Source organism: Petromyzon marinus, chromosome 54 (genome assembly GCF_048934315.1).
Source record: "Petromyzon marinus isolate PM22_M1 ecotype Great Lakes invasive population chromosome 54, UKy_Petmar_22M1.pri1.0, whole genome shotgun sequence".
Classification (NCBI taxonomy): domain Eukaryota; kingdom Metazoa; phylum Chordata; class Hyperoartia; order Petromyzontiformes; family Petromyzontidae; genus Petromyzon; species Petromyzon marinus.
The window spans coordinates 1,065,073-1,082,989 of NC_133720.1; the positions used below are offsets into that span (position 1 = coordinate 1,065,073).

At 51.1% G+C, this 17,917-nt stretch overlaps 1 protein-coding gene across 4 annotated transcripts; it reads right to left on the reverse strand.

The window, feature by feature from the left end:
• RFWD3 (ring finger and WD repeat domain 3) lies at positions 1-17,902 on the reverse strand. 4 transcript variants are annotated; one of them, XM_032974521.2, is made up of 14 exons: positions 17,726-17,902; positions 17,017-17,165; positions 13,987-14,600; positions 12,900-13,074; positions 12,083-12,180; positions 11,209-11,592; positions 10,976-11,067; positions 10,325-10,439; positions 8,855-9,071; positions 8,086-8,236; positions 7,386-7,562; positions 6,007-6,233; positions 5,144-5,367; positions 1-2,949 (listed from the first exon to the last, which is right to left on the reverse strand). In XM_032974521.2, exons 2-14 carry the CDS (start codon positions 17,054-17,056, stop codon positions 2,806-2,808), a joined length of 2,658 nt encoding a protein of 885 aa, XP_032830412.1. In that variant the 5' UTR covers positions 17,057-17,165; positions 17,726-17,902; the 3' UTR covers positions 1-2,805. The 4 variants fall into 4 exon arrangements, with proteins under 4 accessions (XP_032830412.1, XP_032830411.1, XP_032830414.1 ...); XM_032974520.2 differs by having other exon boundaries at positions 17,017-17,168; XM_032974523.2 differs by lacking the exon at positions 17,017-17,165 and having other exon boundaries at positions 17,726-17,900.
• Positions 17,903-17,917: the final 15 nt, after the last annotated feature.

A 17,917-nucleotide genomic window follows, 5' to 3' on the forward strand; every position in this document is an offset into this window, starting at 1 on the left:
TTTTCTTGAAAAAGCGTACTTTATTTGTAAACAGTTAACGCAAGTGTGAAGATCAAACATATATATCTATAACCAGCCCTGAGCCTGTTGCGAAAAGTCCTCGTTCCCAAAACGAGCGCCATTCTCTCAACAAACCAAACTTTAGTGACGTCCTATAATGTCCTGGGCAAATCATGGTGGTGCGCTCGCAAAGGTCCACCGCTCATCCCCCATTGGAGGCTGTGAGCCGGCAGTGGAAACGCCACAATCCTATGGAGGGGTCCAGTTTCTCTAGAAGACAAGCACCATCGACTGCTCACACAGTGGTACTCGCTTTTTCGATTCCAGATGGGCGAAGACGACGCCGGGCTTCGGTACGAACCCGCGATCTTCCCCCAATCGTCACCGCGTGCGATCTTCATCGACTCGAGTTGAGGTTTGATTCGAGTAGCTAAGCAATCGGAGGGTCGAATTCTTCCGAAGACCGATCCGATCGTTGGAACCCTTTCTTTCAGCTTCTGTGGTCGTCCAGAACCACCGACGTCGAGGCTGTGATCCAGGCAGCTCACGAGATTCCATGCTCGCACGCAGAGTGCCAATCGGCAGAAGCGTCACGACCCGCCACGCCGCAGGGGGAAGTCTCGGCTCGCCAGTTTTTCTCCTGGCCGCAATTTGCGTGTTCGCGTCCCTTAACAATGCTCATTCTCCTTTCGTTTGCTCACAATTTGAGTGAAATTTGGTACCCGCCACAATGCGCTGCTGTATAAAGTTCAACTTTTTTTTTTATTGAAATTCAAAGTATTATGAAAGTATTTAAATTGAAATGTGAATGTGGTCTGTTACAGTATTCTGAATATATTTTAACATGTTCTGTTGGGAGGATTTGTACTTTCATTATGCTCTCATAAAGTATTCCCTGCTATGACAGGAACATGAAGATCGACATTGACAAATAGTGTGGAACAAAAGCCGAAAAGTGCTTGGAATTGCACAGAGGACCACATGGATCAGAGAAGACAAGCTCTAGACATTATATTGAGGGTTAAGAAACGTGGGCTTGGGCAGGACACGTTTCGAGAAGGGATTGCATGGCCATTGGTTGAGACTGCTGATGGGAGTGGCAGCCAAAATGAGGGGGGCCACGCTTTAAAGGTCATCCACTGTGTAGCTGCAACGATGAGTCCGGCTCGTATGGATATGCTAAGTGGATTATTTATTGCATTTAGAGACTATTATGGATTGATTAGGCTTTCATTGAGCAGTGGATGGATCTTGGCAGATGATTAATGTGCTCCCTATAATACAATTTGACTAGTTAAAATGTGGTTCCATTTTCGACTCAAATATTGGATTGTATACATAAACTGACTGACATTGGTTCATATTCACCCACATAGTGATACATTTTTTAATATAAAAGGTCAAATAAGTTAAGTCACTAACTAAAATTATTTATTATACTTGTTTATACAGCAAAATATCACTCGTTTTCTCATAACTCGTTTTCAGGAGGATCCTGCCAGGGTTTTGAATATGGGGCAACAATCGATATGTATATTCCAATTGAGTAATTTGCGGGTAACATTAATTTTTTTTAAAAATTGGACCATGACGCAGGCAAACACAATGGGCCGACACTCTTGTGAACAACATGACAGGATCTTTAACGTCCACTACAGGGACAGACTTTAAGTTGCGAATACGCCCGCGACTAATAACCATTGCGGCCGCTGGACTTGACGAGCAAACCTCGGCGAACAGCGGCGATCTCAGTCAGCCTAAATGGAATACAATCGACCTAACAGTTGTCCCCCCCCCCCCCAACACTAATGTCTACTAATTCCCACCCATTAAATTTTTAACAAATGTAAAAAAATATATATACTTTTTTATACATTTTACGTTCGCACGTGTAACTTTATTTGGCCCGCACGGCACAAGTAAACTGGTCTGCCAGCTGCAGGGACAGTCAGATGTGCGTGATCTCAAGACTGCCGTCCGCAGCTTGCGGCGTGTCACAGAGAACAGTCATTCGCTTTAACAGTGCTAATTTGGTCTCCTTATTTTCATCCTCCCAAGATTAAGATAATGCATCAGCAGGCCAAGATGCATAAGCACTGGAGTGGGAAGTTTACAGCATTCAACTCCAAAACGACATCGGCGGTGGTTTTTAATTTCAAAGTCCAAACTTTCAAACCGTCTTCCTGCTATACGCGAGCAATGGGGCGGCACTTATCTTCTGTTGGTGGACCTCGAGCCAGCCTGGGACAACCCACATTCCCAGGCCAGGGGCAGTCTCTCCACAAGACAACCACGTTGGCATCAATTTATTACTTTCGGAGGGATGAAGAGCTGAGTCGAACCCACGACCTTGGTCACCCTGCATCTGTTTTAACGTTTGTGTAACTTAATTTTGTAATTGTGCTATGCTCAGTCTGAAAAAACATCTGCCCAATCCGACTTACACTAAACAGATTTAAAAATGAAACATTGATTAATGATAGTACAATATTTCAATTTCTCATCAAACACAGGTTTTTTTCCTTCAGATTTCTATTTTGCTTCACCTATGTACTTATTTGTTTTGCTTGTCACTTTGGTGATCTAGGGCAATCTTGGTGATCCAGGGCAATCTTGCAAATGAGACTGATCCGAGGGTATCTCGAGTTCTCACCCTGGTTAAACAAAGTTAATGTGAACACTTTTGAGTGGGGATCATTTTAATGAAAGCGCCACCCGGGTGGGTGCTTTTCGTTCAGGATGCATTTTGCCAATCGCTGTCGTTGTTGTGCAAAGTCCGAGCTCCCCTCGAGGCCTTCACCAATCCTAACCCCACTGGTATAGCTTCACCATCTTCTCGGTTAGCGTGGCCAGGTAGTTGTGTTGATTCATCTGGAAGGGACATATGTCTAGCACCGGCTGTTGAGCTGGCAGCTTTTGCAGAAGAGAGCCTGTGGTGGATTTCCAGACCTGCAAAGCAATAAAATGCGTGACCACACAGCCTTGCGCACGAGCATAGATCCATTCTGTCGCTCGAAATAAATGGCCCTGTGATAAGACACCCCCAATACTGTATACACGGCATAGTAATACATCTGCAGAGGGTTATGTAAAAAGAGGATTTGTAATTACGTGGGGGTTGTTTTTTTCTGAACGTGCTGAACTAGTCAATGAGAATAAATTCAAGGTACAAATCACACGCACACATACATTATGTAACGCTTTCCAAACGTAAATTATGTCCTTGAAAGCACTGAATATGCAGCAGGGAAACTGATGGGTAGCACACTGGGGATTTTTTTTTTACCAGTTTTCAAAAGGGTAAGTCCCTAATAGCAACACAATGTTATAAAAGAGGCTTGTTCATTTTTAAATGTCTTTACGAGTTATTCTGCCTGCCGCTCTCTGTTACGGACGGGGTAGACGGATGATAAATGATGCACACACGTTTAAACTTAATGCGGAAAATTACGAAATTGGGCCTAGATATGACTGGGGGGTGGGGGTGGGGGCGCAGACAAGGGGACGTGGAGACAGGAGCGGGGGGGGGGGTGGGTGCAGACAAGGGGACGTGGAGACAGGAGCGGGGGGGGGTGCAGACAAGGGGACGTGGAGACAGGAGCGGGGGTGGGGGTGGGTGCAGACAAGGGGACGTGGAGACAGGAGCGGGGTGGGTGCAGACAAGGGGACATGGAGACAGGAGCGGGGGGGGGGCAGACAAGGGGACGTGGAGACAGGAGCGGGGGGGGTGGGTGGGGGCAGACAAGGGGACGTGGAGACAGGAACGGGGGGTGGGGGTGGGGGCAGACAAGGGGACGTGGAGACAGGAGCGGGGTGGGTGCAGACAAGGGGACATGGAGACAGGAACGGGGGGTGGGGGTGGGGGCAGACAAGGGGACATGGAGACAGGAACGGGGGGTGGGGGTGGGGGCAGACAAGGGGACGTGGAGACAGGAGCGGGGGGTGGGGGTGGGGGCAGACAAGGGGACGTGGAGACAGGAGCGGGGGGTGGGGGCAGACAAGGGGACGTGGAGACAGGAGCGGGGTGGGTGCAGACAAGGGGACGTGGAGACAGGAGCGGGGGGGGGTGGGGGCAGACAAGGGGACGTGGAGACAGGAGCGGGGTGGGTGCAGACAAGGGGACGTGGAGACAGGAACGGGGGGTGGGGGTGGGGGCAGACAAGGGGACGTGGAGACAGGAGCGGGGTGGGTGCAGACAAGGGGACGTGGAGACAGGAACGGGGGGTGGGGGCAGACAAGGGGACGTGGAGACAGGAGTGGGGGGGGGTGGGGGCAGACAAGGGGACGTGGAGACAGGAGCGGGGGGGGTGGGTGGGGGCAGACAAGGGGACGTGGAGACAGGAACGGGGGGTGGGGGTGGGGGCAGACAAGGGGACATGGAGACAGGAACGGGGGGTGGGGGTGGGGGCAGACAAGGGGACGTGGAGACAGGAGCGGGGGGGGTGGGTGGGGGCAGACAAGGGGACGTGGAGACAGGAGCGGGGGGTGGGGGTGGGTGCAGACAAGGGGACGTGGAGACAGGAGCGGGGTGGGTGCAGACAAGGGGACGTGGAGACAGGAACGGGGGGTGGGGGTGGGGGCAGACAAGGGGACGTGGAGACAGGAGCGGGGGGGGTGGGGGCAGACAAGGGGACGTGGAGACAGGAGCGGGGGGGGTGGGTGGGGGCAGACAAGGGGACGTGGAGACAGGAACGGGGGGTGGGGGTGGGGGCAGACAAGGGGACGTGGAGACAGGAGCGGGGTGGGTGCAGACAAGGGGACGTGGAGACAGGAACGGGGGGTGGGGGTGGGGGCAGACAAGGGGACGTGGAGACAGGAGCGGGGTGGGTGCAGACAAGGGGACGTGGAGACAGGAGCGGGGTGGGTGCAGACAAGGGGACGTGGAGACAGGAACGGGGGGTGGGGGTGGGGGCAGACAAGGGGACGTGGAGACAGGAGCGGGGGTGGGGGTGGGTGCAGACAAGGGGACGTGGAGACAGGAGTGGGGTGGGTGCAGACAAGGGGACGTGGAGACAGGAGCGGGGGTGGGTGCAGACAAGGGGACGTGGAGACAGGAGCGGGGGTGGGTGCAGACAAGGGGACGTGGAGACAGGAGCGGGGGTGGGTGCAGACAAGGGGACGTGGAGACAGGAGCGGCTCCCACCATGGCGCAGTTGGAGGCCTCGTCTCCGGTGCACACCAGCAGGCTGCCGTCGTGCGCGGGGCTCGGGAAGATGGCGTTCTTGTTGAGCAGCTTGCACGTGGAGCCGGTGTGGAACGTCTGCACGGGGTTGCAGGCAACGCGGACGCGCGCAGGGTCTCCGGGCTCCGGCTCCGGGACCGAATCCAGCTCCAGCATCACGCAGCGCACCGACGTCTGGGTCCGGCCTGCTCGCGAGTGCATGGACCGCAGGCACGCACACGCATGCGTGCGTGTGTTAAACACGTTTATTTGCGTGTACAGCCCCTTTCAAAGGCTACTGCTGGATGAGGGACTTCCCACACTATGGAGGTCGTGGGGCAGCCCTGTTCCAATGCAGTTATTTGGAAGGGGGTGGTGAGTCATGACACCCTCTCCCGTCCCCTACTGAATCACAACCATTAATTTAATCATGAGGGGATTGGGGAGGGGATGATGAACATTCACAAAATGACGGCACACGACAAACATACACCGTGTAGACCGAAGAGACTGTTGGAGGCTAGTGCTCCTATAGCGAGTACTTATTAAGGCTGGCATGGCACAGAGGGGGTGAGTGGCCAGCGCCACGCCTGGCCGCATTTGTATCTCCCATTCTGATGTTTACACAGCTCACCCAGACATTCATTTGATGCTGGGCCAACCTAGGGACCGGTTGACCCAGGCTGAACTGGGCAGTTATTTGTCACTAACGTGAGCGGGACTCGAACCAGGGTCGCCGGGTTCGAGCGGGGCGCACCAACCACTTTTGCCGCCGCTCTCCCAACTGCACGTGACATACCCACGTATAAACGCACGTACGCATACACAAGGGCAGGGCGTCTCACCGGGCCGGTAGGTGACGAGGCAGTGGCGGCTGTGGGGCTCGCACTGCACGTCGATGCATCCGCCGCCGGGCTCCGCCGACAGCGCGTGTGGCACGAAGCTGCCGCCCGGTCGGCGCTCCCAGAAGCAGCTGCCCTCCAGGGTCCCGGCGAGGATCCCGCCCATCGGCAGGGCCACCAATGGGGACGTGCCCCCATGCGGAATGTAGCTCAGCGATGCCACAGGGCACCTGGCAAATGCGCGTGCGTGTGCACACGCATGAGTGACTGCGTAGTGTTAGGACGACGGTACGTTTTAGCTACGAGGAGGCACAGCACAGAATGTGTTTTTGGTGTGGAATATCGCGGCCTCTAGAACACCGCAGAAGCAAAAACCTGCGAAACCGTTGGGTGTTCTGTTATTATATTGCAAATTATCAATTGTTGCCAATATACTGCTGGATGAAGGTCTTCCCATGCCACCGAGAGCGGATGTATACATAGGGTTAGAGTACGCAGGGAGTTATTTGTCGTGTAAAGCACACAAGGCTGGGCCGTCTGAAGTTTGATGCCATCACTCACAAATACAAATTGTTAAAATTGTCTGAAATCAAACCAACCAGATGTTTGCGACCAGGTCACTCTGAATGCACCCAATCTGAGAAGCTAAGCAATGCCGACCCTGCACTGTGCTTGGATGTTTGCCCACTCGCCTATACCAGGTGTTGTACGCATGGGGCTGTGGACTGATAGGTGGCCAGGTGACGTGTAGCAGCACAACAATGGGGTTCGGTAAACATAAGAGATTACATTTATTGAGGCCGACTGGCTTTAACCTAGTTGCTCTGAGGTTGCAGCCTTATCCCCGAGTACGTGCGGTGGGTTTTCTCCGGGTACTCCAGTTTCATCCCCCTTGCCAAATAGTCATTCATGGCAATGGCCACACATGGCAATGTAGGACCCTACTGAAAAATAAGTGTATTGAGAGGCCTTCCAAGGTTATTGAGGCCTTCCAAGGTTAATAATTGTATTATATAATAAACATTGAGGCGCCAGCACAGATCATTGTGCGGGTGTGTCTAACGCCCAACTTGCAGAGTTAGATGGTGGCCTGCAGACAGCGGCAGGGAAAGTGGTTGCCGAGCATTGTTCCCTCATATGTCCAGAGATTTTTCCTGCTACTCTCTTTCATCGCACAGGTATGAAGTCGGTAGTCAAACTCTGCAAGCATGATTCTCCGACAGTCTTAAGGCAGAATGAGGCTTCCCTAGAAAAAAAACAATTGTTCTCTGCACGCCAACCATCCGATCGATAGAAATACGAATTACTTATGCAAAAGCCAAGTGAGCCAAGTCAAATTCCCGTTGAGGATTGCACGCGGGGGTGTGGGCGAACGTTCCGACCTGACGCCATGTGGGGGCAGCTCCTGCACGTGCGTGCGCGTGTCCCGCATGTCGTACACCAGGATGGTGCCGTTGAGGAGCCCCGCAAAGAGGTACATTTGTTCGTCGCCGCACCAGCAGCAGCTCCAGACGGGCTTGCCCGCCTGGTACGTCTGCACCACCGTGTTGCTCGTCAGGCTTGCGGGGAGAGAGCAATGTCAAATAAAAAAAAACTAATTAGGACAAATCGTGCGTGCCCACGGGTTACATTACGCTGTCCAACATAAGCGTTTGTCTTCGACCGGAGTGGAAGAAGTTCGTCCAGTCTCGAAATTAGCCAAATGATGAAGAGGAAAGAGAGAGGTTTGCCCTTAATACCCCTTTTCCACTGGCACATCCGAGTCCAGAGCTAATGCAGGGACTTCAGGGTATGGGTGATTATTTCCCACGCCGAGCCAGGACCAAAGCAGGGCCAGGGCGAATGACATGTTCATTGCAGTACACAACTGAAACGAAGCATCACCACCGCATCATCTACACGCATCTCGAATTGCTCATTGCGTGCGAAGCGAGCGACGCGGCTTGGCTCCTGCGTCGGGAAAAAAAACAACCTGGCATCCTCCTGAACCACACCAGACTGGATCGGCACGGCTCGGCCGCGCTGCGGAAAAGAGGCATTGAGCGTGCGCAGGGCCCCGGTGCAGCACGCCGGGCCCCACACCTGGTGATGCGGACGGTGTTGTCAAGCGAGGCGGACAGCAGCAGGCTGTCGCCGTGGCTGCTGAAGGAGAGGCCACGTATTTGGTTGCTGTGGATGGGCACGTACTGCGTGCTCTTCAGGTCCCCGCCACTGATCTTCTTCACTCCGAAACCTGGCGGAGACGCGCGCGCAGGGGTCACATGACAGGTGGAGGAGGCGCACGGCGCAGGTGTGATGACATTTAGTCCGGTCCATGAAATTAAAGTGGATCATCGTTTTGGAGACGATGCCAATGATTGTGAACAATCGTGCTCATATTAATCTCAATGGAGGTTACCGCATTCTCCTGATTATCAGACAAATCCGGAAAGTTAGGCGCGCCCTAATCTTTGGGGCAATTTTTTTAAAAGTGCATTTTGTAATCCCGAGAATACGGTAATGCTAATTGAAAGTCAACTTCCCGAATTTGATTACGAACATGCTGCTTTAAAACAGGAAGAGAGACTCTCTCTGGTGTAGGCCAATCAGTTTCAAGGACAATGCATATATTTGTTTGTATGTTGGACCAGAAGTTTGTGTGGTTAATGCAGACTTGATGCCTTGTGATAATAGGTGTCTATTTACCCTGCCAGAAAGGGGGAAGCATTTAACTTTTTTCATGACCATTGTTACGGAGTCAATGTGAACGAAAACCATTCCAATAAATAATCCCAATGCAACCGAACAACGCTACACAAAACCAGCAGCCCTTGCTGAATCTCTCCTCTCCAGATGCCCCCCTGGGCCGTGCCTGGCATGAAGGAGGCATGGGGCGAGGGCTGCGAGGCCACGAGGCACCCCTGGGCGGACGAGAAGGCCATGACGCGGCATCCACCGCCAGCCGACACGGTGAGGCCCTTGGTGAAGTTGTATATTTGGGAGGTGCCGACGGCGCCGCTGCCCTCTCCCTGGCTCGACGGTGTGCAGCTCGACCCCGCGCCGTATTGGGACAGTGTGGAGCGGAGCTCCTGTCGTTAGCACGGGATGGACAGAGGTGACAGGGGAGCACACTGAAATGCTGGAACAATTGTTTGCTCAATTCACGGCTGGCGGAAGGGGCCTCCGCTCGAGGGGAGTTCAAGAGAGTGCCTCTAGACGGTATTTGGGCTACTCTTCCATGTTGGCTACACGCCTAGGAAGAGTACCCACCCTTTATCCCACCACGTGTAACCTGGCAATCGGCTCAGTTGTACACACGCATTGTTGCCGGGTAGACTCACGCTGGTAAGCAGCGATTTTAAAAGTGTGTTTTCTCATTAACAAATCTTAACACTCACGTCAGATCACATGACACACAATCTAGGGCTGGGTTTTCCTCTAGCATGCATTTGTTCAATAAACAAATCTTCAAACAATTCACATGATCATTCTAATTTTCATGATTGTAATCAAATAAAGAATATTCATCATCAAACATCACCATCATCTTCATCATCATTTCCGACTTTGCACACTGTTTATATTTTATCCGATGGTGCTGCGGTTTTACCAAACAATTTGTTTATGAGACCTCCTTTGCCAGTAACAAGATATAGGAATAGGTTTTACCCTTTTAACTGGCACAAAAACTGACACCTTTATTCAAGGCATCATGTTTGCAATAACCACAACACAAGCAGTCAAAATGCCAACAAAAAAGACAACTCTGATAATAATATGCACTGTCCTTGAATTTGATTGGTCCACACCCTCGCGTCAGCTTTCTTTAGAGAAGACGTCAAAAGGCGTATGTCTTTTACGTCTTCCGGTCCAACACCAATGGAGAGACTAGGCTATAAGAAAAGCTGTCTCGGGTGTGGACCAATCAAATTCAAGGACAGTGCATATTATTATCAGAGTTGTCTTTTTTGTTGGCATTTTGACTGCTTGTGTTGTGGTTATTGCAAACATGATGCCTTGAATAAAGGTGTCAGTTTTTGTGCCAGTTAAAAGGGTAAAACCTATTCCTAAACAATTTGTTATCGGAGGTCTGTGAGTAAAATCCCTGTCAGGGTACGCAACTCACCCCATCATCCCTCAGGAGTCAAGAAAATGCGTTCCATTATGCAAGATACCAACAGCAGCCGACGTACGGAGACACTGGCCACTCATTGGATCAGAGAGATGAATCGACTTTGGCTCCACAACGTTCAAACGCAGGCCAAGAGACCCGGAACGACACGGCAGTCGTTTGGCAAGAAAGACGCAACACGAACGTGGGAGCCAAGGCTCCGTCAGCCACCTGCAGCTGGTGCTTGAGCTTGCGATACTCCTCCGACACCACCTGCATCTGCAGGCGGCACTGAGCCGACTCCAGCTCGGCCTTCCTCCGCTGCACTTGCTGCGCCGCGAGCTCGCTGCCAGGATAATGGAGAAGTACGTGTCACTGGGGCGGTGTCATGGTCTAACGGTAGCACAACTGTTGCTTGCTGTGGACGTTTGCGGTAGGGACCCAGCTGCCACCCTAATTCATACTGCGGGTGTATTTACCATAAGCCAAATTAATTCCAAACGCAGTTAAATTCATATTCAGTCCGTTTTTACTGTTTTATGCCTAATCAATTGTAATTATGAGGAAAAAGCAACATGTAACGTGTAATGTAAAATAAATGTACAGCCCTTCGTCAGTTAATTGATGACGGCTATGTCGGTTATAGCTTGCTTGACCATGATTCAACATACTAGTAAGTGCCGTTTAGTGAAGGAGGGGATGTCCAGGAGCGATTGAGATATCACTCACCACTAACGTTTGCTGCGGTCGGGAATACCATTTCAGGAAGCCAAATTTATAGCACGGTGATTAACCATGGCGCCACCGCTCCGACCCCCCTAACACATCAAAACCGTCACCAAAACACAAGAGGTCAACATGACACGTGCCATCAGCCTGCACCTCTTCAAACGCTCCTCTTCGCTCGTGTCCACGGACTTGATCGACTTGGCATAGAGGACAACCACCTCGGAGCGCTTCGCCTTCTTGTTGCACTGTCACACGCCGAGAGAGGGGAAACACCCGCGTTACACATTGCTCGCACTTTCATTTGATTAAGGGTACGTGGGTCCGATCTGGCCACCAAACCCATTAGAATTCTCGCCCCCCCCCCCCAAACACTGGGCCCCCCGTACCTGTGGGCACCTGCCCCCTTGGCCACGGAGCCACTTGTCGATGCAGGAATATCCAAAGAGGTGGCCGCAGCGAAGCGTGCACAGGCGGTGGGATCCTGCATTGGTCCACGCCTCAAAGCACACGGGGCACAGGTCCTGTTCCTCTTCGCCTGGTGAAGCGGCGGTGGGCAGCTTGCAGGGCCTCGGCAGCACTGCCCCGGCACCGGCTCCCTCTCCCGCTGCCGCCCCGGCACCGGCTCCCTCTCCCGCTGCCGCCCCGGCACCGGCTCCCTCTCCCGCTGCCGCCCCGGCACCGGCTCCCTCTCCCGCTGCCGCCCCGGCACCGGCTCCCTCTCCCGCCGACGCCCCCGCACCGAGTCCCGCCGACCCAGCCACGGGGCCGCCCTGCACGTAATCGCAGCACAAAGACGAAGACGCACACACGGCATAGATCAGGACACACGCGCACACACACATGGGAAAGATCATGATGACCAGGGTTTACAGTAAATTTTTACTGTTTGAATGTACTAGTCACTACATAGGAAACGTGTGGGGGAGTGGTGGCTGAATGGTGAGCGTACAGTGCTATCAACCCGGCAAAATGAGCTTGACGATTCCCAACCACAGATAACATCAGTGGCCGATGAAATTAGAACCGGGCCTTGGGCCTCGCCTAGGTTAACTCAATCATGGATAAACACCCGGTGCTGCGTGTATACGTCAGCACTGGGGAGTCGAAGGCGGCTGGGCGTGTTTCCAGCCACACCACCGCCTCGTGCACCTTGGTGGCTTAATAGGCGTTTGTAAACAGCACTTACCCCTTACAGTCTGATAGAGGCTATAGACAGATCTTTGTCTTTATCTGTGGGGGGCGGGCGCTATCTGTACTTACCGCCTGCAGATCGCTAGGTGGAGCTGCTGTGGGCTCATTATTTGCAGATGGAAGCTGCTCTTCATTTTCATGTCCATCTTCTGACAAGGCATCCAGATCTACAGTGTTACAACAGAATAAATTATGGAAGGTATATATGTCAATGCACAATAAACTTCCTTCAATGTTACGTTTATTAAGCCAGGTGGCACAGTTGTAAAAGCGCTAAACTCACAAATGGAAAGCTGCGAGTCAAAATTCTGGTCAGGAGTCATGAGTCTACTTCCTTGGAAGTTATTAAAACGAGCATCACTTTGCGATAAGTCAAGAGTAGTTGCTCTACGGATGGACTGGCCATCACCACAGGAATGTGTAATTTCCACCATAAGCAGGGGGTTGCCAAGAGAGATATGCACTGCCCCACTGCCTGTTTGAGCAGCCAGGCACTATGTCTTGACTTTGAAACTTTTTGTGCTTCAAAAAGACTAAAAAGTTGGGCCGACTGCCGTTGGGACTCATAATGGCCATGTGAGAGCACTCAGCCTGCACCAACAGGACCCTGCAGTGAAATCCAGACCCCAGCCAAAAAATGAAGTGACTCCAGAAGCATGTCTGTGGTGTCATTCTTCCAGGGCTGTTCCCCCACCCAATTCTACGAGCCACCCAGCCACTGGCACTAGCCCTCCCACCGACCAGAACTGTACCCCTAACCTTAGCGGTGGCACTTCACCGGGGCACTCTCCTGGTTATTTGCTTTTGGTGCTCAGAGCAGCGGGGCGCAAGGAGCACCTCTCGCAGTGACCCGGCAGAACCGGCAGCGATCGTGAGCAAAGCTCACCGCCACTGTCGACAATAGAGGCCGTCTCCGCCTCCTCAGTGCTCTCGTCGTATGGGTCCACGTCGGAGCCGCTCAGCTCAATCGGCTCCTGGTTCCCGGGATCCGAGGCCGAATCGGAGGAATCACCGTCGCCGCCGTTGGCTCGCGCAGAACCCAGCACGATCTGCACGTCCCTCTAAACTCGCGCACAGCACAGAGGGGAAGGGGATGCTTAGTTCCTAAGCACGAATCATGAGCGCAGTCTGGCCGGTGAACAACACAGAATCAGGGGCCCTTTTAACACAAGACAATGCAGACCGGTTTAATGTAACCATTGTGAGCAAAACATTTCAGAAAAATGAAGATACCTCTTTCAGTAAGTGTTTGCAGTTCTGCTGCAAGCCCTCTCATGTGTTTTCAAGCTGATGTCCAATGTTTCAATCCACAACCTGGGAGCTTTTTCAGGAAGTGAATCGAGTTCATTTCAGTTCAATGGAGTTCAATTCACCTCCTGAAAAAGCCCCCAGCAGATGGAGTGAAATGGCAAACAACATGCGGTACAAGCTCAAACATGTCCTAGAGCTACGAGTACTTTGGCAGGAAATTAAATCCTGCCAGGTGAATAGCTGTCATAGGAGTGTATAACTTCCACCGCTATTTCAGGGTCAGTAACAGAAAAGCAAACACCTCCCAGCCTTCTTTGGTTCTTTCGGTAAAGTCACGTAGAATGAGAATAAAAAAATAAAATAAAACAATAAAATTCTCACGACGTTTCTGCCACAACACAAGTGGCCTTCTTCAGGTGAAAGGAACAAACCTGTCGGGACGACAGAGCTACAATGAACGCTGCTAAGGTTTGCAGCGTCTTTTAAGCTGGTTGAGAGAAGTGAGGCACCTTGACAAAGGGGTTTACATATCAAACAGGAGAATTTAGCATAGATTTATTTTATTATTTTATTCTCATTCTACGTGACTTTACCGAAAGAACCAAAGAAGATGAATCCTTGTAGTCACGAAAGCTTTAAATCGAAACCTCCCAGCCTTCGTATGAGCCTCGAGACTTTCACTCAGGAGGCTGAGACTGTCCAGGCCATTTCACAAAACTCACCTGCATAAGTGTGGCTCCCTGCGCACGGAAGAAGCTGGCGAGAAGATTTGAAGACACCTCATGATGGGTCCTGGCGGCGCCACTCCCGACACCTCCACCAGTCCTAGTGGATCTCCGTGTCGCCGCCGCAGCCGTTGTCGCCGGAGCGGTTTCCATCAAACCGCCCGTCCTCGTGGACCGTGCGCTCCGAGTGTCGTGCGGCCGCGACCGCGATTGGCCCGACGCCTCTCCGAGCGCCGCATACGTCCGGAAACGCCACGGCCTCCTTCTGGACAGACCAGCCGTTCCCTCGACTCCACTGACATGCCGCTGCTGCATCGCTGCTTGTGTGGCAGCAGTGTTAGCTTCAAGCGTTTCAACGTCTTCATACATAAGCAAATTTGCGACCGCGCCTGGGTCGCGATCGGCACCGTAGGGGAAAGCTGTGCGATGTTGATTTGTGGAGCTTGTAGGTTCCTGGTTGTCGTTGGTGGTAGGGGGAACAGAGTCTTCGAGTTGGAGATTCATGTCCATGATGCGTCGGTTTGGCTCGGGGTCTAAAGCGAAGGGGTCAACTGCGTGCTCTACCTCCATGTGTGTGTCTCCTCCATGCTCCATGTTGCTGAACACAAACCCTGTTACGCACGTGCAAAAGATAAAGAAGTAAAGGTGCAGCCCTGCAATTACTTGCTCACACCACTGCTGGCAAAAAATCCGCCACCAGAGAAGAGATCTAAAGAGCTCCTGTCGAGAGTATTTTCTATGACTCTTCCTTACTGGCCAGACATTTAACTCACCCCACGCGATGTGCTGGCCGGATGTGGTATCGCAATTTACACTACAAGGTGGACAGAGGTAGTGGGATTTAGAAAATTTGCCCATTGCTTTTACAGGCAAGTTAGTTTAGTGATATACTAGGAACACGCATGTCCTTTGGACAAGACCGCCCAACCGTCCCTACCAGTCAGCCAACCTTGTATTCTAATAGAGCCCCGTCTCTCTCCACCTTTCTCATGCCTTCTCTGTGCTGTATATCCCAATGTATCCTGATTGTTTGCTTTGTGTTTGCTTGTTTCTTAATTCCTATTTCCCCTCTCATTCCTTCACTGTATCTTACCCAGTTCCCTCCCTCATCCCTCTCCCTGTTTCGCTCACCTCTCACGTTTGCTCTCCTTATTCCGTCTCCCTTTCCCATCTCAATTGCCAATCCCTAATCCTCTCTCCCCATTGCTTGTTGCGTTCATTCACTGTTCTCTTTCCCTTTCTTTCATTTCCGTTTCATGCTTTTATACACTTTCAGGCTCATGCCTGTGACCAGGGGAATTTATAAGTTGGTAGATCACGCCGAGACTGTGGCACAAACATCTCAAACTGCAGAGATACCGGCCGGGCATCAGATAATCGGGAGAACACCGAGTAGGTCGCCCAGCTGCCTACGCAGGTTTTCGGAGTGACATTTGCTACTCTCTCTCAAAAATGTTGCAATCTTTGGAAGAACGTAATCAACCAGGTAGGGTGTTGACTGTTATGTTAGCCGACTCTCTGTGTTGTATTGCATTATATTTCTAAGTTTACTAGGTTTGTTTTCTCATTCATTCGTACCTGATGATGATTGCTTGTGTTGCAATCAAAACGTCGTATTCTATTATTTTATTTATTTCTAGGTGACTTTACCGAAAGAACCAAAAAGTAATTTGCTACTATGCATGGGTTTTCTGCAAGGCGCTCTGGTTTTCGTCCCACGTGTTAAACACAGCACAGTACACACTTAGCAATCGGCCAAACATCACTTCCTGAAGAAATCAAACCGTCTTTTTACTCATTTGAGCATTTTTTGTGTGTTTTTTTAAAAGGGCATTAGATTAGTATTACTATGAATCTCAATGGGATATCGCCTGGTAAAATAAAGGAACTAAAACAGACTAAGTGAAAGTAACACAGAGTGTAAAATGTAACGGTTCATTTTACACTGGCACGCGTATATAAAACGGTGAATAGTGTTAATGAAGAGCATTAACTCGTGTTGTATTAACGGTCCATTGCAGAAAGGTTGGTTCAAAGCTTTAGTTAGAAATGTAGGAAATAAGCACTGGCCAGCTGTTGCTGGTAGGTAAATAAGGGTGTTGTAATTACATTGGCGAGTTTCCATCGTTTATCTGATTTTCAGAAGCTGCTCAAAGGTGCCAAATATTGATCACAAATATTGTGTTTGTTGTCATTCCACTCCACCTCCGGTTGGCAATGCACGACATTAAAAAGTTCAACGTACGTACATCCATGGAGTGGAAACTTCACTACACTTGCGAAATTGTCCATCCTTTCTCAATATCCCATTCGCATTTTTTTTTACAAATTAAAAAAACTGTACTGTATGAACATTTACAACCTAATTCACTACTATACAGTATATTTGCCCTATATTTCACAAGGTACTAGTTACATAAAACACCTTACATAACATATTCCCACTGTTTTTTTTCATTTAAATCAATATTATATTGCTTTCAAGTGGTGGGAGCAGTGGCACGTGTACTATGCTCAGATCCTGGTGACCTCAACTCAATTTCCATCCAACACGAACATAAATCAGCAGCGAGTGACATTGGGCCGGTCATTGGCACCCACATAACGAGCGCACCTGGGGGGTCAATGACAATTTTAATTGTCCAATTTGTCACAAATAGCATGTGATTGTATAAGTGATTACTCTCAACGGTTTGCTTTATTTTTGTAAATTATAACGTACCGCTGGTCTAGCATAGTGCAGTATGCTACAAATATTTTCACAGGCACAATAGTTTATTGACAAAGGGCTGTGAATCATTGTTTTATTGCTAAATAACTAATCGACAATGTAACATGTTTATGAAACAGATCAAATATCGTAGCAACTAGCTCGGTCTCAAAGGCATGCTAGTCATCATCATCAGCCATGATCAATCCACTGCTGGATGAAGGCTTCTGCAAGCCTTTGTCACTTGTCACGATCCTGTTATGTGATAATCCAATACTATCTGTGCAGTGAGGTAGGAACTCTGTGCTTCACCTCACGTGTGATCAAGTGCTTCGTCAAGTCAACGTGGTTTCTCATTCAGACGACCGTGAAGAGGGGGTGCTTTTCTTCACTGTACAACCAGTGGAGGAAATTCCATATTCCCATGGCGGGACCGCTCACTCCATCGGGTGACCACCGTTCCCACCTGCTACAGTGGGAGGAGGTACAATACTGAATGCGTATATGAATTCAACTTAATTACATGCGCACGTGCATTTGAACATGTTACGTGCATTCATGTGAAACCGACATCAAGTACCACAGGCAGCACGCAACAACGAGTGACGCACGAATCGGAATCTCCCCGATACGGGAACGCAACGTGGGTTAGACAACATGCAGGCCGAGGGCAGGAGGCGCTCGTCGCGACGATGATCGATGGCCAAGGATCGCGACGGAGGGCGGCAGATCGGGAATGGCACGGCCCAGAGACGTCGTCCCACAGCGGAAAATGCAAATCAGCCCGCGTGAGGGCGATGGCTCGGTTGGGGTCGTTGGCATGGCAAGATCGCGAGAGATGCGGACGGCTCGGAGTGGGTGGTGGGGGGGTTAAGGCCTTCAACCAGCAGTGAATTGACCATGACTGAAGCTGATGAAACGCTCTGGCGACGGGACCAGGCCTCGGTAGCAGACATCGCGTACAGCAGCTAACAGAGCGCACCATCGGAGCATGACATGACCCTCTCCGCTGAGGGGATTACTTACATTCCGCAGATAGTTCTCGGCTCGCGCTCGGTTGTTATCGCTGTGCGTACAACAGTAAAATGGCACGCGAGTTCCCTCGTTGTGTAACGTTAATTTAAAAGAAGTTTGTCGCGCCCCCAAACGCTTCCTCCTCTCACGGCCAACGACTCGCGCCTGGACCGCGCCGTCGACTTCCGCCGCGCGGCCGCTCCC